This window comes from Hippocampus comes, unplaced genomic scaffold, assembly GCF_001891065.2.
Source record: "Hippocampus comes isolate QL1 unplaced genomic scaffold, H_comes_QL1_v1.1 scaffold76, whole genome shotgun sequence".
Taxonomy (NCBI): Eukaryota; Metazoa; Chordata; class Actinopteri; order Syngnathiformes; family Syngnathidae; genus Hippocampus; species Hippocampus comes.
The window spans coordinates 4070275-4084869 of NW_017805277.1; the positions used below are offsets into that span (position 1 = coordinate 4070275).

The following is a 14595-nucleotide window of genomic DNA, read 5'->3' on the forward strand; positions in this document are numbered from 1 at the left end:
AGAGTGCCCGGTCATTTCAAAGTGAAACTAGACTTTTGGCTTATTTTTAATATCGCTTGCATAAGTGATGTAAGCTGTCAGGCCAGCTGCAGTGAGAGCAGCCCGCTGTGATGTGCGTCAGACATGCTGCTGCGCCATCATCTGCTCTTTGACCACCTCTCACGTCTCTCCGATAGTTGGCACTCCAAAACAACGTTGCAATGGTGCCGCTTCTCATCTTCCATTGCGGTATGATAGTATGTGTCATTTTGGCACATACATACTGGGCAATTGGAGTCCACGGTGCGGTGGGAGGCACCGCTCCTGATTGGCATGTGATTGTAAGTACCCTGCTGCATGGTAGCAGGGGGATTTATGTGAGAGTGATACAGACCTTTGCCAGGTTTATCCTACAAATGCTGTCTGGATATTTTTAATGTGTTATGATATGATTAGATGCCATGCTGTACATTGGATGATGATGATTGATTTTTTTTTTGTGGGGGGGGGGGGTGACACGTTGGATTTGCATTTATTCTCCAAGTGCCCTATTCTTATTTAATACTTGTATTTGAAAATCTTCAGACTATTTACAATACAGTTTGAACATTTTTCAATTTAAAATAAAACATATCTCATATATACATTTTTGTACATCAAAGGAACATGAAAAGACAATGACACTAACAAAGGGAAACAGGAGCGGGAAGAAGGATGGGTCGCCAAACGGCGCTCAGATTTCTTAGACGAGAGCAAGGGGTAGGAAGAGGGGTGGAAAAAGCAACTCCCAACCTATGCTCCAATGGGAGGGGGCACAGTGCGTGATCTGGACTCTGCATTGGCACATAACGCACAGTCACAATGAACCAGCAAGAAGTCAGCAAATAGTTGGGCAGATGTCCGGTGTTTAACGCGCTATAGTTAAGACTGGATTACCCAGTCTTGAAGCCACTTTCCCCTTACCTGATCTGTGCAAAGTGGGTGAACACCAGGCTTAACTCATGTTACCAAGGGAATCATGTATCTATACAATACAATACAATTGTCATGGTTCTGTTTGTGGCCAACAGGTGGCACTGTAGGGCTCCGCCTGCAGCTGCACACCTGTTGGTCATTGTGTCATTAGTGGTCTGTTTTAAAAGGACTCCCGGCACGACCACAGCATGGTGTCTGTTGCTGTGTCTGTTACTTTTTTGCTTTAGCCATTGTTTTTGTTTGATACTTTGGACTCTTTTTTTGTGTTCAGGACTTTGTTTTGGATTTAGTTTTCTCAGCATTTTGTTAAATACATTTTGGTCAATCCACCCTGCTCCTCCCTGCCTCCCTGCTTTTTGGGGTCCTCCAACTACACTACTATCATGCAAACCGTGACAACAATGCATCTATTAGTGGTCCATCCCAAACCGCCTCAGTTCGGAGGTTACAGTTCGGTGCAAGCAACCATGTGAAGAACAACATAGCTGGAGTGCGAGTGGTTTATCGGACAAGGACACTGGGCGTTGTTGGACAGTTGTGCAGTATGTCCATGGAAACTTGTGGAATATGCTAATGCATATTAGATGGCATCATCCAATTGTGTCAATCACCAGAGCCAGGCTAAAGAAAACAAAGAGCTTATCTCCACTGTTTTATGAAGCCTCTCAATTTGAAACCAGATGGGGCCAAAGGTATTGGCATATAGTGGGTGCAGATAGCGTTGACTTTCAAATACAACTCCATCTTTTGAGCTTGAGTTCAAAGCAGAGTGTGGAATAGCGCAGCCCCTCCCGCATAATTCATAAAATATAAATATAACAAGCAGCTATTAATCTAAACACAAGAATGATTTTTATCCTTCACTCACAGAGGGCAAACGACATCTGTCATGATGCTGAAGTATGCGAGGAAGATTGTTGTATTATGTGCCGTATTTATCCCGCACCTTACCCCTGAGCCTTTAATCCAGCGACAAGTGGCGCCTGTGGCGGTGACACAGCGCGCATTATAATGTGAGCAAGGGAAAAGGGGGTTAAGCCCTTGCAGCGATGGCTGAAGCAATGGAAGTTGTCAGAGGATGACGCAAAGGTCAGAGTTCACGGGCAGGCTACAAAGATCGAGGGCAAGACGATCAATCGATGGCCTTTTGTCCCTGAGGTTTGCAGAGAATGTGGTTGTCATTTAAAACTTGACGTGCAGACAGAAGGTGCCAAATCGTCTTCATTGTGATTAGATCGCCATGTTTTTTTTCAGTGAGTTGAAGAATTTCATGCAGACATACCCATAGGCATCAAAATGCAACAAGCTGCCATCATAGATGCTGTCGAAAGAAGTTGCAAAAGGGAGAAACGAGTCCATACTTTCTTCCGTTTTCAGTTTTCAGCAAAAAAGCCTGGTTTCCCTTTTTTTTTTTGTCTGTACACGTTGTGGACATGATGCAAGTCTGTGAATTCAAAAGTACATTGATTTGACGCATGGACATGTTGTATCACATGTACATTGTGTGAGTCATGCTGCAGTCAGCACAGTGAGAGACTTGATAATGGTTCACAGATTACTGACTTGCAATGATGGATGCTCCAGCTAGATGAATTTGGCAAATTTGGACCGCAAATACGGATCTTTTGCGGTCTGTCTCCATTCCGCTATGTGATTGTAGCGGCTGTGTGCATGTGCGAATGCATGTGTAAGTGCCAAATGTTGGCAAATGACAGGTGAATCAGTTGTTGGGCCAAAACATCTGTATTAGCTGTTGAGAAAATGTTTTGGAGCAGCTGTTATGCACCATAAGGCCAGATGTGAGATATCAGAGGAGATTTTTATTCAAATCTCCAAATATATTCCTCGACACAGTTGTCTTAAAATAATTCTTTCTTATCTTGAAGAGGTTAAAGGATTGAGGAATTTCGGAACAATTCATAAATACCTCTGCAAAGTAATAATGATGAATAATTCTTATATTCATAATAATAATAAAAACAACAACAGACTGAACTGCACCAAATCATTATCATTTGGTTGTTTTATAATGAAATTTCATTGCGACACACCAACAACAAGCAGTATCAAACTGTGTAACTGTATGAAAAAAAAATTGTTAATTAGTGCAAAACACACAGGAGGGAAACAATTATGTGGGCACTACTGTAATGACTTTCGTGTTTTAAGTGTTATCACTTGTATGCAAATGTTCTTTCAAAATGGACGTCCTGCAGAGCTGTTTTGTACGCACACTGATAAAATACAAGCAACACATCCATTTGTCCATTTTTTTTCCCCCGAGTAAACTTTATTAGGAGAGCTGGAGCCAATTCCATCTGATTTTGGGTGAGAGGTGGAGAACACCCTGGAGTGGTTGCCAGCTAATCACAGAGCACATTTCAACACACTCACACTCAATAGAACATTTCAAGCAGGGGTCACCATTCTTTGTGAAACTGAGTTACCTCTTGGGTGCTGATTTATGTCAAGGGCTGCCAGTTTTATAAAGACTTCTGAAATATCAAATTTACCCAATGTGCCTTTAATTATGTCATGAATAATTCATGCTTATTACGTATATGAGGACGCTGATCATGTGAATGATTTCTCACAAAAATGATCAGCAATATGCAACAGTTGATTTCTACTGTACCAATCTCAAATGTGTTCATTTTGAAATGACCACTTCTACATCCTTCCTAGGAAATCACAATGACCCAAGTGAGCAATTTTTGGAACAGGCCCATATAGGCCACTCATGTGGTCCTTGGGGGCTGGCTTTGTGTTACCATGTTGGTAACCCTGATTTAAAGCATTCAATGAACCCAACATCATGTTTTGTTTTGTTTTTTTTTTTGTGGGAGGAAGCCGGAGTACCTGCAGAAAACCCACAGAAGCACAGAAATAACATGCAAACTCCACTATTTACCGTGCTGTCCCATACAAACAACACAAATTTAACATACACTCTAACTACATCGTGCAATTCAAATAATACACACACACACAAATACAATCTCACACATTCAAATAAAACTGCGGGAGCAACTCTGGATATAAATATAGTCAGTAGTAGATAATACTCATTAAAAAATAAAAATTAAAAAAACCATGTGCACTGCACATGAGGGCCACTCTGGTGAAAAGTCACAGGTCCATTTTGCCACAGAGCTTCTTAAAGACGGATTTGTTGCGAGACCGAGGCAGGCCGGTGTAACTCATCGGAGGGCAATTGTCCTCCTGCCATCCAGCCACCGATACCGAAGTGCCACCGATCTTTCTGTCCGATGACTTGTCTCCTAGCACTAGCGTCACACTATAGTTAGATCCTCTCTCCGGGCCTCTGCAGGTCTGCTGTGTTGGCTTAATCTTCTGATAGGTTGCTAGGAGACCAAACAGAACGCAGTAGTCAAGAAAGGCGCAGACGATGCGTTATCAAGGTCATTGAGGTTAATAGGCGAAAACTAACCAGAAGTGAAGGAGTGGGAGCGACACTTGCTGCTCAGCCAGTCCTGATTGCTGCGTGGGGGGGACCAATGGGGGGAAGAGGTGCTGTCTCCGCTTCCTCCCTGAAGTCTGTGAGTCATCATCTGCTTACAGTCATCATTATCAACATCATCTTGCTCTTCTGTGGAAGAACAAGTAGCAAATAATAGTAAAGTCAGAGAAGAAGCAAATGAGCAGTAGTCCCTCCCCCAGCATCTGACATCCGATTATTGCACTTAAAACAAGTAACTACGAATATACAATAATTATAAGTGCCCTTGGTTGTCTGTTGTTGCTATTTGTTTATTTTTATTTAACATATTTATATATTTATGTCTTATGGAATTTTAACGTAAATTTTAGCATTACATGTTTGCACTGTGGTTGAGAGAGGAAAGTAATTTCATCTGTGCTGTATGTTCCACATCGAACATATTTGACGATAAAAGCTGACTTGACTTGACAAATCACATTGAACTGAGGTAGGCATTCTCAAAGTGTGGTAGTGGTGCGCATGCTCCCTCTTGTGGTATGTCAAAGAATCACTTAATGAATTGCTCAAATTGCATCACGTCACATTGATTTACTGCAAACGTTTTTACATTCCACTACACTACAGTTGTGAAGCACAGTTTGGTTTTATTTAATTTTTAAGTACAACCAACGTGATTTTCAAACATTTAGTTGCAAAGTATTTTTGTTTTACATCTATGTACGATCCATTTGAATTTAATTTTGTTTTTCTTGAACATGTATGACATTTTAAGCGTAAACAACATACTGTTAATATGAGTTCACTTGTGAGGGCAATAAAACTTCAAAACATACAACAGAAACAAAGCACCAATGAAACCAACGCAAGAGAACGTTACACAATGGTCTACTCAGACATGAATTACGCACTTACACAAAAGTGTTTGAAACAGACTAGGAAGAAGTCTAAATGTATCTGTTCCTACCCCTTAAATCTCCATTACATGATTAAAATGTTAAATATTTTGTCAATTTTCTCTGCTATTTCTAGAACATACGATATTTACATATACAGCGCACAATATGTCAAATGCCATATACTATCCATTCAGTAACCATACTGATAAATGCGTAGTTGTGCATCTTATACCATTAGACTATATAGTACATTGTTAGATATAATACTAAAACACCTAATACACGAATGATTAATTAAAAAAATTTATTAATTTTTAATAATAAACAATGTACAGAATATATACTTATACATTTAATTATCAATAAATACTTTTGCATCTGCGCTTTTCCATAACAATCCCAGCAATAACAATTATAAAAATAAAAATGATTCTAATACAGTATTATGACATGGCCGGTGTTTAAACTCGTCATCAAGCCCTTTAAGTGGTTCAATTGGAGAACCACTGAACCAGCAGTGAGACAATATTTGGGCTCCCCCTACTGTAGAACTTAATATCTGCAGTGAGTAGACCTATTATATCCATCTAAACCACAACAAAAGATGGATTATCCCTTTAAATGTCTTTTTAAAGTACCAGCTGTGTTAAATGATAAGGAATATGCTCGTGTTCAGTGTTACTTAGACAAAAAAAAAGACAAAATGAGGCACATTTTTGGAGTGCTTGGTACCACCCACACAAATGTTTCAAAATGCTGAGTGTGACTGACACTGTCAGAGAAATATTTAATGCTGTGGTTGGAGTCTTTCTTGGGGTAGAAGAACATCACTACATCAGACTAAAAGGGAGGTGTTTATGATTCGCTAACTTGAGCCTCATAATATTAAAAAGAATGAAGGACGATGTAGGAACAAAACTACGGTACATGATGACTAAAATACAATGAGAGTGATGCCAGTTCCTTTGTTTTTGACGCTCCCCCCACGCCCCCAAAAAACAGAAAAATATAAATGTAAGACGAGAGCTCAACATACCAACTTTCTTTTCCAGGTACATCTGAATGGGACTCAGAAAATGTAGAATATAGCACCTTTTGTTTGAATCTACACGTTTTTCAGAGCAAGTTGTGACTGACTGATTCAGATTTGCATTTCACCAGTGAAGTCTACATTTTTACATTAACCGTAAGAACAGAGATCAATGGAAACATGTTGTCTGTCAATTTAAAGTTGAGACTGAAAGGAGTAGGCCCCCAGCCCCCAAAGCTAACAACTTCTGAAAGGGGGTGCACTGAAACCCTGGAAAGGCATCACAATAAATAAATAAATACATAAGGAATGCAAATTTGGTGATGTCAGGTGGCTACAGACTTTATACAGCCATTGCTATCAAGTCATTCATTGATGTATTTTAATCCTATCCGTCCCAATAATTTTGCTCCACTAAAAGTGTAGTGTTTCATTACACATAATGCCATCTTTGAAGTTGTTGAGCAGATCCAGATTGAAATACCTGAAACTGAAAAGTGAAATTCTGATCTCTGTTCTCATATGTATCTTTAGCATTCAGTCGATAGCAAAAATAGACGAATCCCTGTTCCTATACTTTTGGAGTTGAGTGTTTAGAATGTAGAGGGACAGAGGGGCTTACTGCAGGAGTGTCCGTGTGTGGATGAAATGGTCGAATGTTCCCCCAAACATCTTCGGTGACTCTGTGGCATGAGCGTGAACTCTCTGGAGAGGACAACCATGTCTTTGGCTCGGTTCGGGGGTTTCCATCTGGGAAACGTGGAGGTGAGATCATGCTGGGAGGAGCAGTAGCATTTGGCCAGACCGTAGCAGCCTGAGCACAGAGGGGGGCTTCTGTTGGGAGGGACAGATGTTTTCTTTCCATTATAGACTATTAGTTTAAGGAGCAGTGGTGTTAGGTTGGACAGGATCATTTCTTACAAGGAAATGGGGATGTCTCGATCTACTGGGTTGCTTGATAGCGAAGACGCAGACTGACTTCCACCTTTTAAGACAAAGACTGAAATGACATTGCCACCTCACTCACAGTCACGTTAACATCTATTTATTTATTTACCTGTGTTGACTTGTATTTTGTTCATCCATTTATTCATCAAAAAGCGTGAGGAGGCATTGAAGAGATATTCGGAGCCATCACGCAGCCTGAAGGCCAAAAAACAAAGGTTTCAGATACTCAACTATCCACTACGTTCGCACAGCTTACCTCCTTGATTAACTCTGCGATCGTCAACCATTGTGACTAACACATTATATTTTCCGTTCTTACCTCAAACGGAAGCAGTTTGGTTTCTTGGTGTACTCTGGTGCAGGTGAACATTCAGCTCCAGTGAGGTTCAGCGGCAAGCCACATGTGGAGGTCTGCAAGGCAGCAAAGGCTGACCAACACTGACCGCTTATTACCATCTGCTTTACTTATTCATGGCTACTGTACTTACTCTCAGCGTTTCCTTTTTATCCTGATAGAAGCATAAGGTGTGTCGATATAAAACAGTATGGTACGAGTTCCAGCCTCTGGAAGCAGCCTGTGAAAATAAGATATGAGCGCACTGCTGACGGGGGACTTGACACTTGCTGACCATGCTCACTTGAACAACAAATGGAAGCTTTCTTACTTTCTTTCCTCCAAGTTGAAATTTTTGCTTCCTTTCGAGAGTTCCCTCCATCGTTTGCATCTCAGGATTTTCATTCTAAAAAGCGGTTATGAAATGATTCAGGTTCATCCCTGCTGTCAATCAAAACAGCCCTTTTGCTGATGCAAATGATGCTTTCAATCTCACTAGGGTACCGCAGCGTCCTCTTGTGGCCGTTGACTCGTCCTGCATATCCATGGTGTCCAGGTTTTGAGCATCATTTCCTTGGTGACAGAAGCCATTTGATTGGCCCTGTTGAGAAGAAGATTTGATTTTCTTTTGTTTGTGTTATGAAAGATTTGACTGTTTAAACACAAGAACAGCCATGACATCCCCCTATGGACAATGTAAAGTCTTCACTTTTTCTTTCTTGAAACAATATGCGTTGTTTAACTGAAATGGCAATTATTCTGTGATGATTAGCATTAAATTGCATTGTATTTTGCATTCTTTGGTCCTTTGTGATCGACTGGATGAGTCTTAGGGTAATCAGGCTTTGTTGCGGTCAGTGCAAATGAATTGAACAATGTGATGAGCCACAATATAATCATGATTTAGCATGGGAGTGGAGGGGCAAGTACCTTTTCACCATTTAAAATTTGTATTTTATGCTTACTTGGGTTATTTTTGTCTGATATCTATATACAATGATCTTAGACATTAAAGTGGGGAAACAATGAAAAAAATAAGTTGAGAAGGCATCAAATCCTTTCTCACTGCACTGTACTTAAATAAGAGATTGAAAAAGTAGAAAGTACTCCTACTTAAAGTTGTTGGTGATTACGTAGCGGACAAAGAACGTTGTGGCCGTCAGTATTTTGGAAAAGCTTTCATGCTAATTACAACCAACACTGAATGAGTAGTGCTGCATCGGCCCAAAGACCGACTATTAAATTTGGGAGCTGATTTACTAGGTAGTGCCAAAGAAAACAAGTTTGTTTTTGTTCTTTTTTTTCACATTGGTTTTGGCTTTCACGCTGGGAAAATGTGGGCGAGCAAGGCAAAATAAAACAAAAAGTCACATTCTCAGAAGTGAGATGAATTGGCTCTACAATTTAGGGCAGTCTCCTGTGCTGGCAGTTAATCAATTAATGACCTCACCTTTGAACTAGTTGTGCGTTCGCCCATCTCCTCACCACCTTTTGACTCTTCCTCCTCTTCCCCATCTTTGTATTGGTAGATATATTTCTGATTGTCAACAACATCTGGCAGTTTCAACTGATCTGCGGCTGTTTCGTTCACAGCCACAAAGGTCTTGCCAATTTGGTCCCTGTTTGGAAAGGCTGCCCAGGACCTTCTGTCTTTGACGATCTGTAGCGGCTCCTTGTCGCCACACAGGAGGCTCTGGGTATTTGATGGCAGCCTGAAGTCGGCCACGAGGAGGTTGGGTTCCGAGGCTGTCGCCAGGTTTCGATAGTGCATAGCTGGAACTTGGCTGGGGGATGAGCTGGGAATGGCCTTACTCGGTTGATCCAATGAGATGGACTCCTCTTGGTTAGGCTGATACATGATGTCTGAACAGATACTCTGCCTGAAGTTGGTAGTTTGGTTCCAGATGCCCTCCAGCTCTTCTTCTTCCTCCTCAAATTGCTGACGGTCCAGGTGGACAGGTTCTTGTTGTGGGTCTTCGCTGTGTTTTGATGAGCCCACATTTTCTGTTGTCTTCATGGAGTCAATACGTCCCACTTGAAGGGACATGAGCTTTCCCACCATCCCAGTAATCTGGGGATTGTCTGCACATGACCCATCAGGATATAGTTTGATGCTGCTGGAGCTGGAGATGCCTGAGTCCACCGAGTCTTGTCGAACTTTCACTGTTGACTTGAGATTGACAAACATGTGACAAGCTTGGTGCAGACACTGTCCTGTGTTCTCATCATGTACATGTATTGCACTTTTATGGTACTTGTGTCCATTGAGGTCTCGAATAAGTGTACGAACATTTGGGCACTGGTGTTTATGAGCAGCGGAGTTAATGGCCACAGTGGCTTGATTCACATAAATCGGTTGGGAAAGCTTGCAGCTGTGATCATTTCCAGTTTTGAGTACTGATGACATTTCGTCCCACTCCTGCTCTGCATCATCCTGCACGTTGAACTGACTTTTGGACAAACCATTACAAGGTGCCATCTGATCCTCATCTTTTGCCAGGGGAGGGGTTGTGTTGAGAATGGCGTCATTATCAGCCAAATCTTTGGCAGCAACTGTAGACGTCTGTATCTGAGAGCTGATTTCGGCTCTGCTAAAGCTGTTGGCCAGCGAGGGTCGAGTTTGTTTGAATGAACTCAGTGCTGTGTGCCGTTGGAAGTTGGGGTCTGGATCAGTCCCAGTTGCCTTATTGGATTCCGGAGGAGCAATTGTTATGATTTCCTGAATGCTGGGGATGAGAGTCATGTCCTTTGGTAAGTCAAAGCTCAACACGGAGCCCAAAGAAAGAAATTTGCACTGGCCCGTCCCTTGGTTGGAGGTGGCCCGTCCCTCTGAAACAGCATATGGAGTAATAGTGTCCTCTCCAGTGCATTCTAACTCAATGTCTCTCAGTAGGGGATTCTTTATGTCAGACATAGCGTCAATTTCATCTCCGCACTGTGGCGAACCTTTCTTCCTTCGACCATCTTTGAGTGGCCAGGTATGAGTATCATAAGTGACTGTCTCACAGGCGTAAAGAGGCTCATCTGTTTCCTCGTCCACCCCCATGACTTTTTGGATGGTATGCCTGCGAGTGTCTCTCTTTCTCTTTCTTTTCTTGCCCATTCTCTTGAGGCTGCAGAATATGGAGCTGTTGACATTCAAAGGGTGGAAGGATACGCTAGTCGGAGGTGCTTGCACTGTCGAGGGTGGTGAAGAGGAGGATGAGGAGGAAGTAAGGGAGGCTGAAGATGTCAACCGGTTCTTTTGGGGCGGGAAAGTGATACTCTCATACACTGGGGCCACAGCTGAGTTGTTATCCTTGACATGTAAGTAAGTACTCACCTAGGGAGAGATGGGGAGAGGGAGAGAGCCATTCAACATGAGTTTTTTTCCCTCTCAGAATCTCAAAATGCTTTTTTTATTCCCCGAGATGTATGTGGTGTCATTTTGCAGACAGCAAAGAACATGATCTGTTTCATGTGCTAAGGATGAATGACGGCATAGGAATATAAAAACAGATTACCATGCAAATAACTAGGTGAAAAGGAAGGAAAAAAGTGAAAGGGTAATAGAAGAAGATGACAGTAATTAAGCATTTGTTGGACACAGTCCAAATAGTCCCATATTGTTTCTCTGACTAATCCCCTTTTCGACTTTGAAAGTCTGTCGTCCCTTCTTGGTAATTTGGTACCAGTTCCCTTCCAAAAGCCTTTGGTTGTACTGTTTTACCAAAAATGTAATGGGGTTTTCTGGTACATATCCCATTTGTAACCATTATCCTTCTTTTCCAAATTCCTGAAATAGTATCTTTTGGAAGACTAAGGTGCAATCACACCAAGAAAACCATTGGTAATTACTGATGTACTGTAAATCAAAAGTGACTGTCCCAGAGTGACAAACACAGTGTTAGGGACATCTGGAAATGTGGAGAAAAAAAAAAACTAAAAATGGAGCCTGACATGAAAGTAACCTACTTTGAATCCTGTAGTTAAGTCTGGGAAAGAGAGCAAAAGCAATAAAGTGTGAAAGTGAAAACCATTTATGAAGATGTCCTGTACCAAAGTCCAGCAAAGTTTACTGATTCTGTCAGCACGACACCATCGGTGTTTATTACACATAATAGTGACAAGAAATATGTTGAAATAGTCTCCATCAGAATAAAGACAATAAGTGTTATTTTTGTTGTTGACCTAACTGTGTATTCAATGCTGCTGTCTGGTGTATACAAATGTAATATGTTATACGGTGGGCGACAACAAGCAGACTGAATGAGAGGATTTTTTTTTTCCTAGGCTGAAAATATGTTGACATGACAGCGAACGATCCGTCAGCCAGCTCACATTGATGACCTCAATAAAATCTGAAGTCATACCACCTAGTACATGGTTAGATGGTAAAAGTAACACACCTCTATTGTCCTCTGCTAAAATAGCACTCCAGTTAATGTGCATCATAAAAGCAGAATTTATTGTTTGCATTTATGACTTCTGTGAGTGGAAAATTCTGAGTATTAACATTAAATTATATTTTCACACTTCGTAACTGACACAATGATGTAGCAGTGGTGTGAGTAAAATAATAATGCATTGTCAGCATTAAAGTTTTTGGACTTCAAATATTTCCTCGCAGCTCTCGACTTGGAAAATGGATCACGAGACTGCGGAAGCAAGTCGCAGGACCAACGGCACCTTCTACGGTTTGGCCATAGTAAATAACTACACACAGCATGCAGTTCCAGCACACTTGAAAGCGCAGCATGCGTTGTCAATTCACACCCTGCAATTTACCTCATTTGCACTCTGCCGATAAATCTTTTTCTTTCGCTTCAAACTACCCAAAGCATTTTCCAAAAGCCCCTGGCAGCGCTTCCAAAAGTTTTTACAGGCAGGCAGAGTCGGCTAAAGGAGAAAGTGGGGGAAAAAAGACAGATAGAACGTAAAAGCCAAAGCAGAATGAGAAATGAACCAACAGCAGATATTCAAGGACAGAGATCCTGTGGATGCAGTTGCGGACCAACATATCATTGTGGAACCATTTGGTGAGTTAACCAAAAACTTCAAATATGTGTGCTCACCCTGTGGAGAGGCTCAGAAGTCTCCTCTACAACCTCATCATTCGAAACAGATTGGTCCACCATCTGAACATGGCTGTTCCCTGCGTTACCAAAGCGGAGGATGAGGTTGACCATGCCCGCTAAAGAGGAACTGCTGGGCTCCCGAATGACCATGAGTGATTGTGTGGGAGACTCTGATCGGGGGGCCTCACCGTCCCATTGTGTGATACTTTTCATCACCTCGTAGCCATCCTCTAACTGCTTCTCCTCTGGCTGCTGAGCATGTCCATGAAACTGTTCCGGGTTCTGGCTGTCTCCTCCAGCCTTGGGTTTTCTTTCTTCTGAGATGAGATTCAGAGACTGACAGAACTCATAGGATTCTGTAGTCTATTAAAAAAGCCATAGAGAGAAGTATTAGGTAATATTTGTTTAACACCGCGGGTGCTATGAAGATGTATTTCTTGAACAAACTTGGTTGTAAATGTTTGTTATTTCAGGCGACTTGTTCAAATCTACCTCGGAAGGAGAGTACAATGTGGCCTCAGAGTAAATGTTATCGACTGAGGACTCCTGTGTCCTCTTCTTGAGAACCCACTCTTGTTTCTTTGCTCTCCAGTGCACAGAAATCCACCCAAGCATACTGCGTAGTTCTTCCAAGCGCTCTCCTACCTGAAACCCATTACTCAGATGTCAGTATTAAAAATGATATTCCAATAACACACACACACACACACACACACACACACACACACACACACACACACACTCAAAACCCAGCTCACCATCTGAGTGAGATGATGTTCTTTGTCTAAAATATTTCTCCCAGATGCCGCCAGCTCGTCAAACTCCTCAAACTTCTGCTCAATTTGTACATCAAGCTCTGTGGACTGTAGGCTCTGTCCATCTGCTCTCAGATGCAAGGCTTCTGAGAAGATGCATGACCGAGTGTCTTCTGTCCATGAGCTATCCAAGCAAGTGGGGGAAAGGTAAGAGGTGTTGAAAGAGACAAGGAACAGAGTTGTGAGAAAAAGTCATTCATAAAATATGAGAATGACCAGACCTCCACCCTAAAAGGACATAAGTGAGGATGTCCAACTTGCAGGAAATGTGTGGCAACTTCCTGGACACATTACTTTTCAAGCACAAGAACTTTGTTCTTTACTTTTTATAGATGTTCACACAAACGTGAAAATGGCAAAAACATCTGGCCCTAAAACGTGGCATATCCCTCCAGTTTGCTTACATCATTGAAAGGTAGCTCCTGAAGAAGTCTTGGAGATGCAAGAATTCTTGCAGACGTGATTTGAGCTCCATCACTCTTTTCCCCAGCTCCATCCAGACCTTCAGCATTGCCCGAATCTTGGTCCCAAGTACCGGTATGCTCTCTGGGCAGAGCTCCTTCAAACGACAAGCCTGGCTCTCCATCTCCTTCACTTTATCAGTGAGAACTTCATAGCCAATCTGTGAGGATCGCAGAATCACAATAAAAGATGATTTCAGCATCATATTTGGCACCGTTGTGTAAGCATGTACTAGTTGTAACGTTGCCCATGACTTCATCGCCGTAGCTTTGTGTGTAGTCTACCGCAGAAAAACATATGGTCCACATATGTTTGATCACGCAATAGCAAAGTAGCCATCGGATCCACCTTTTTCTTCCTTTTGACAAGGCAGTAATTATTAGCGTTAAAGGTTCTCTGGGAGCAATACTTTATTGCATCCGTCTGCAACAGTGAGCCTCAAGAACAGTGAGATAGGATTCCTGTCTGCTGACGGTACATTCATTTCAGTTTGTGGGATGAGGTCATTTCTGCTACAATGTTATCAGCTCCAGATAGCTTTGCGTGCGTGTGTGCACATGACTCCCACAGATCTTTGGTGTGAAAGCACACTTTTCATCCTGTACCCTTCGGATGTGACACACCCACACACACACA

General features: G+C 41.9%; 1 protein-coding gene across 9 annotated transcripts in view; it reads right to left on the reverse strand.

Annotated features, from left to right (window-relative positions):
• Nucleotides 1-2962: 2962 nt before the first annotated feature.
• The window catches only part of mymx (myomixer), a 28924-nt gene continuing 17291 nt past the window's right edge, over nucleotides 2963-14595 (reverse strand). For 5 of the 9 annotated variants that reach the window (XM_019870631.1, XM_019870633.1, XM_019870625.1 and 2 more), the window contains 15 exons: nucleotides 13902-14119; nucleotides 13441-13621; nucleotides 13175-13327; nucleotides 12680-13045; nucleotides 12393-12503; nucleotides 9076-10947; nucleotides 8122-8226; nucleotides 7957-8031; nucleotides 7780-7866; nucleotides 7611-7702; nucleotides 7401-7486; nucleotides 7265-7328; nucleotides 6966-7177; nucleotides 4406-4564; nucleotides 2963-4319 (listed from right to left, as the gene is read on the reverse strand). In XM_019870631.1, coding sequence (XP_019726190.1) covers nucleotides 4084-4319; nucleotides 4406-4564; nucleotides 6966-7177; nucleotides 7265-7328; nucleotides 7401-7486; nucleotides 7611-7702; nucleotides 7780-7866; nucleotides 7957-8031; nucleotides 8122-8226; nucleotides 9076-10947; nucleotides 12393-12503; nucleotides 12680-13045; nucleotides 13175-13327; nucleotides 13441-13621; nucleotides 13902-14119 — 4017 coding nt within the window. In that variant the 3' untranslated portion in view covers nucleotides 2963-4083. The remainder of the gene's footprint in view (nucleotides 4320-4405; nucleotides 4565-6965; nucleotides 7178-7264; nucleotides 7329-7400; nucleotides 7487-7610; nucleotides 7703-7779; nucleotides 7867-7956; nucleotides 8032-8121; nucleotides 8227-9075; nucleotides 10948-12392; nucleotides 12504-12679; nucleotides 13046-13174; nucleotides 13328-13440; nucleotides 13622-13901; nucleotides 14120-14595) is intronic. The other 4 variants (XM_019870630.1, XM_019870632.1, XM_019870628.1 and 1 more) reach the window with 4 other exon arrangements.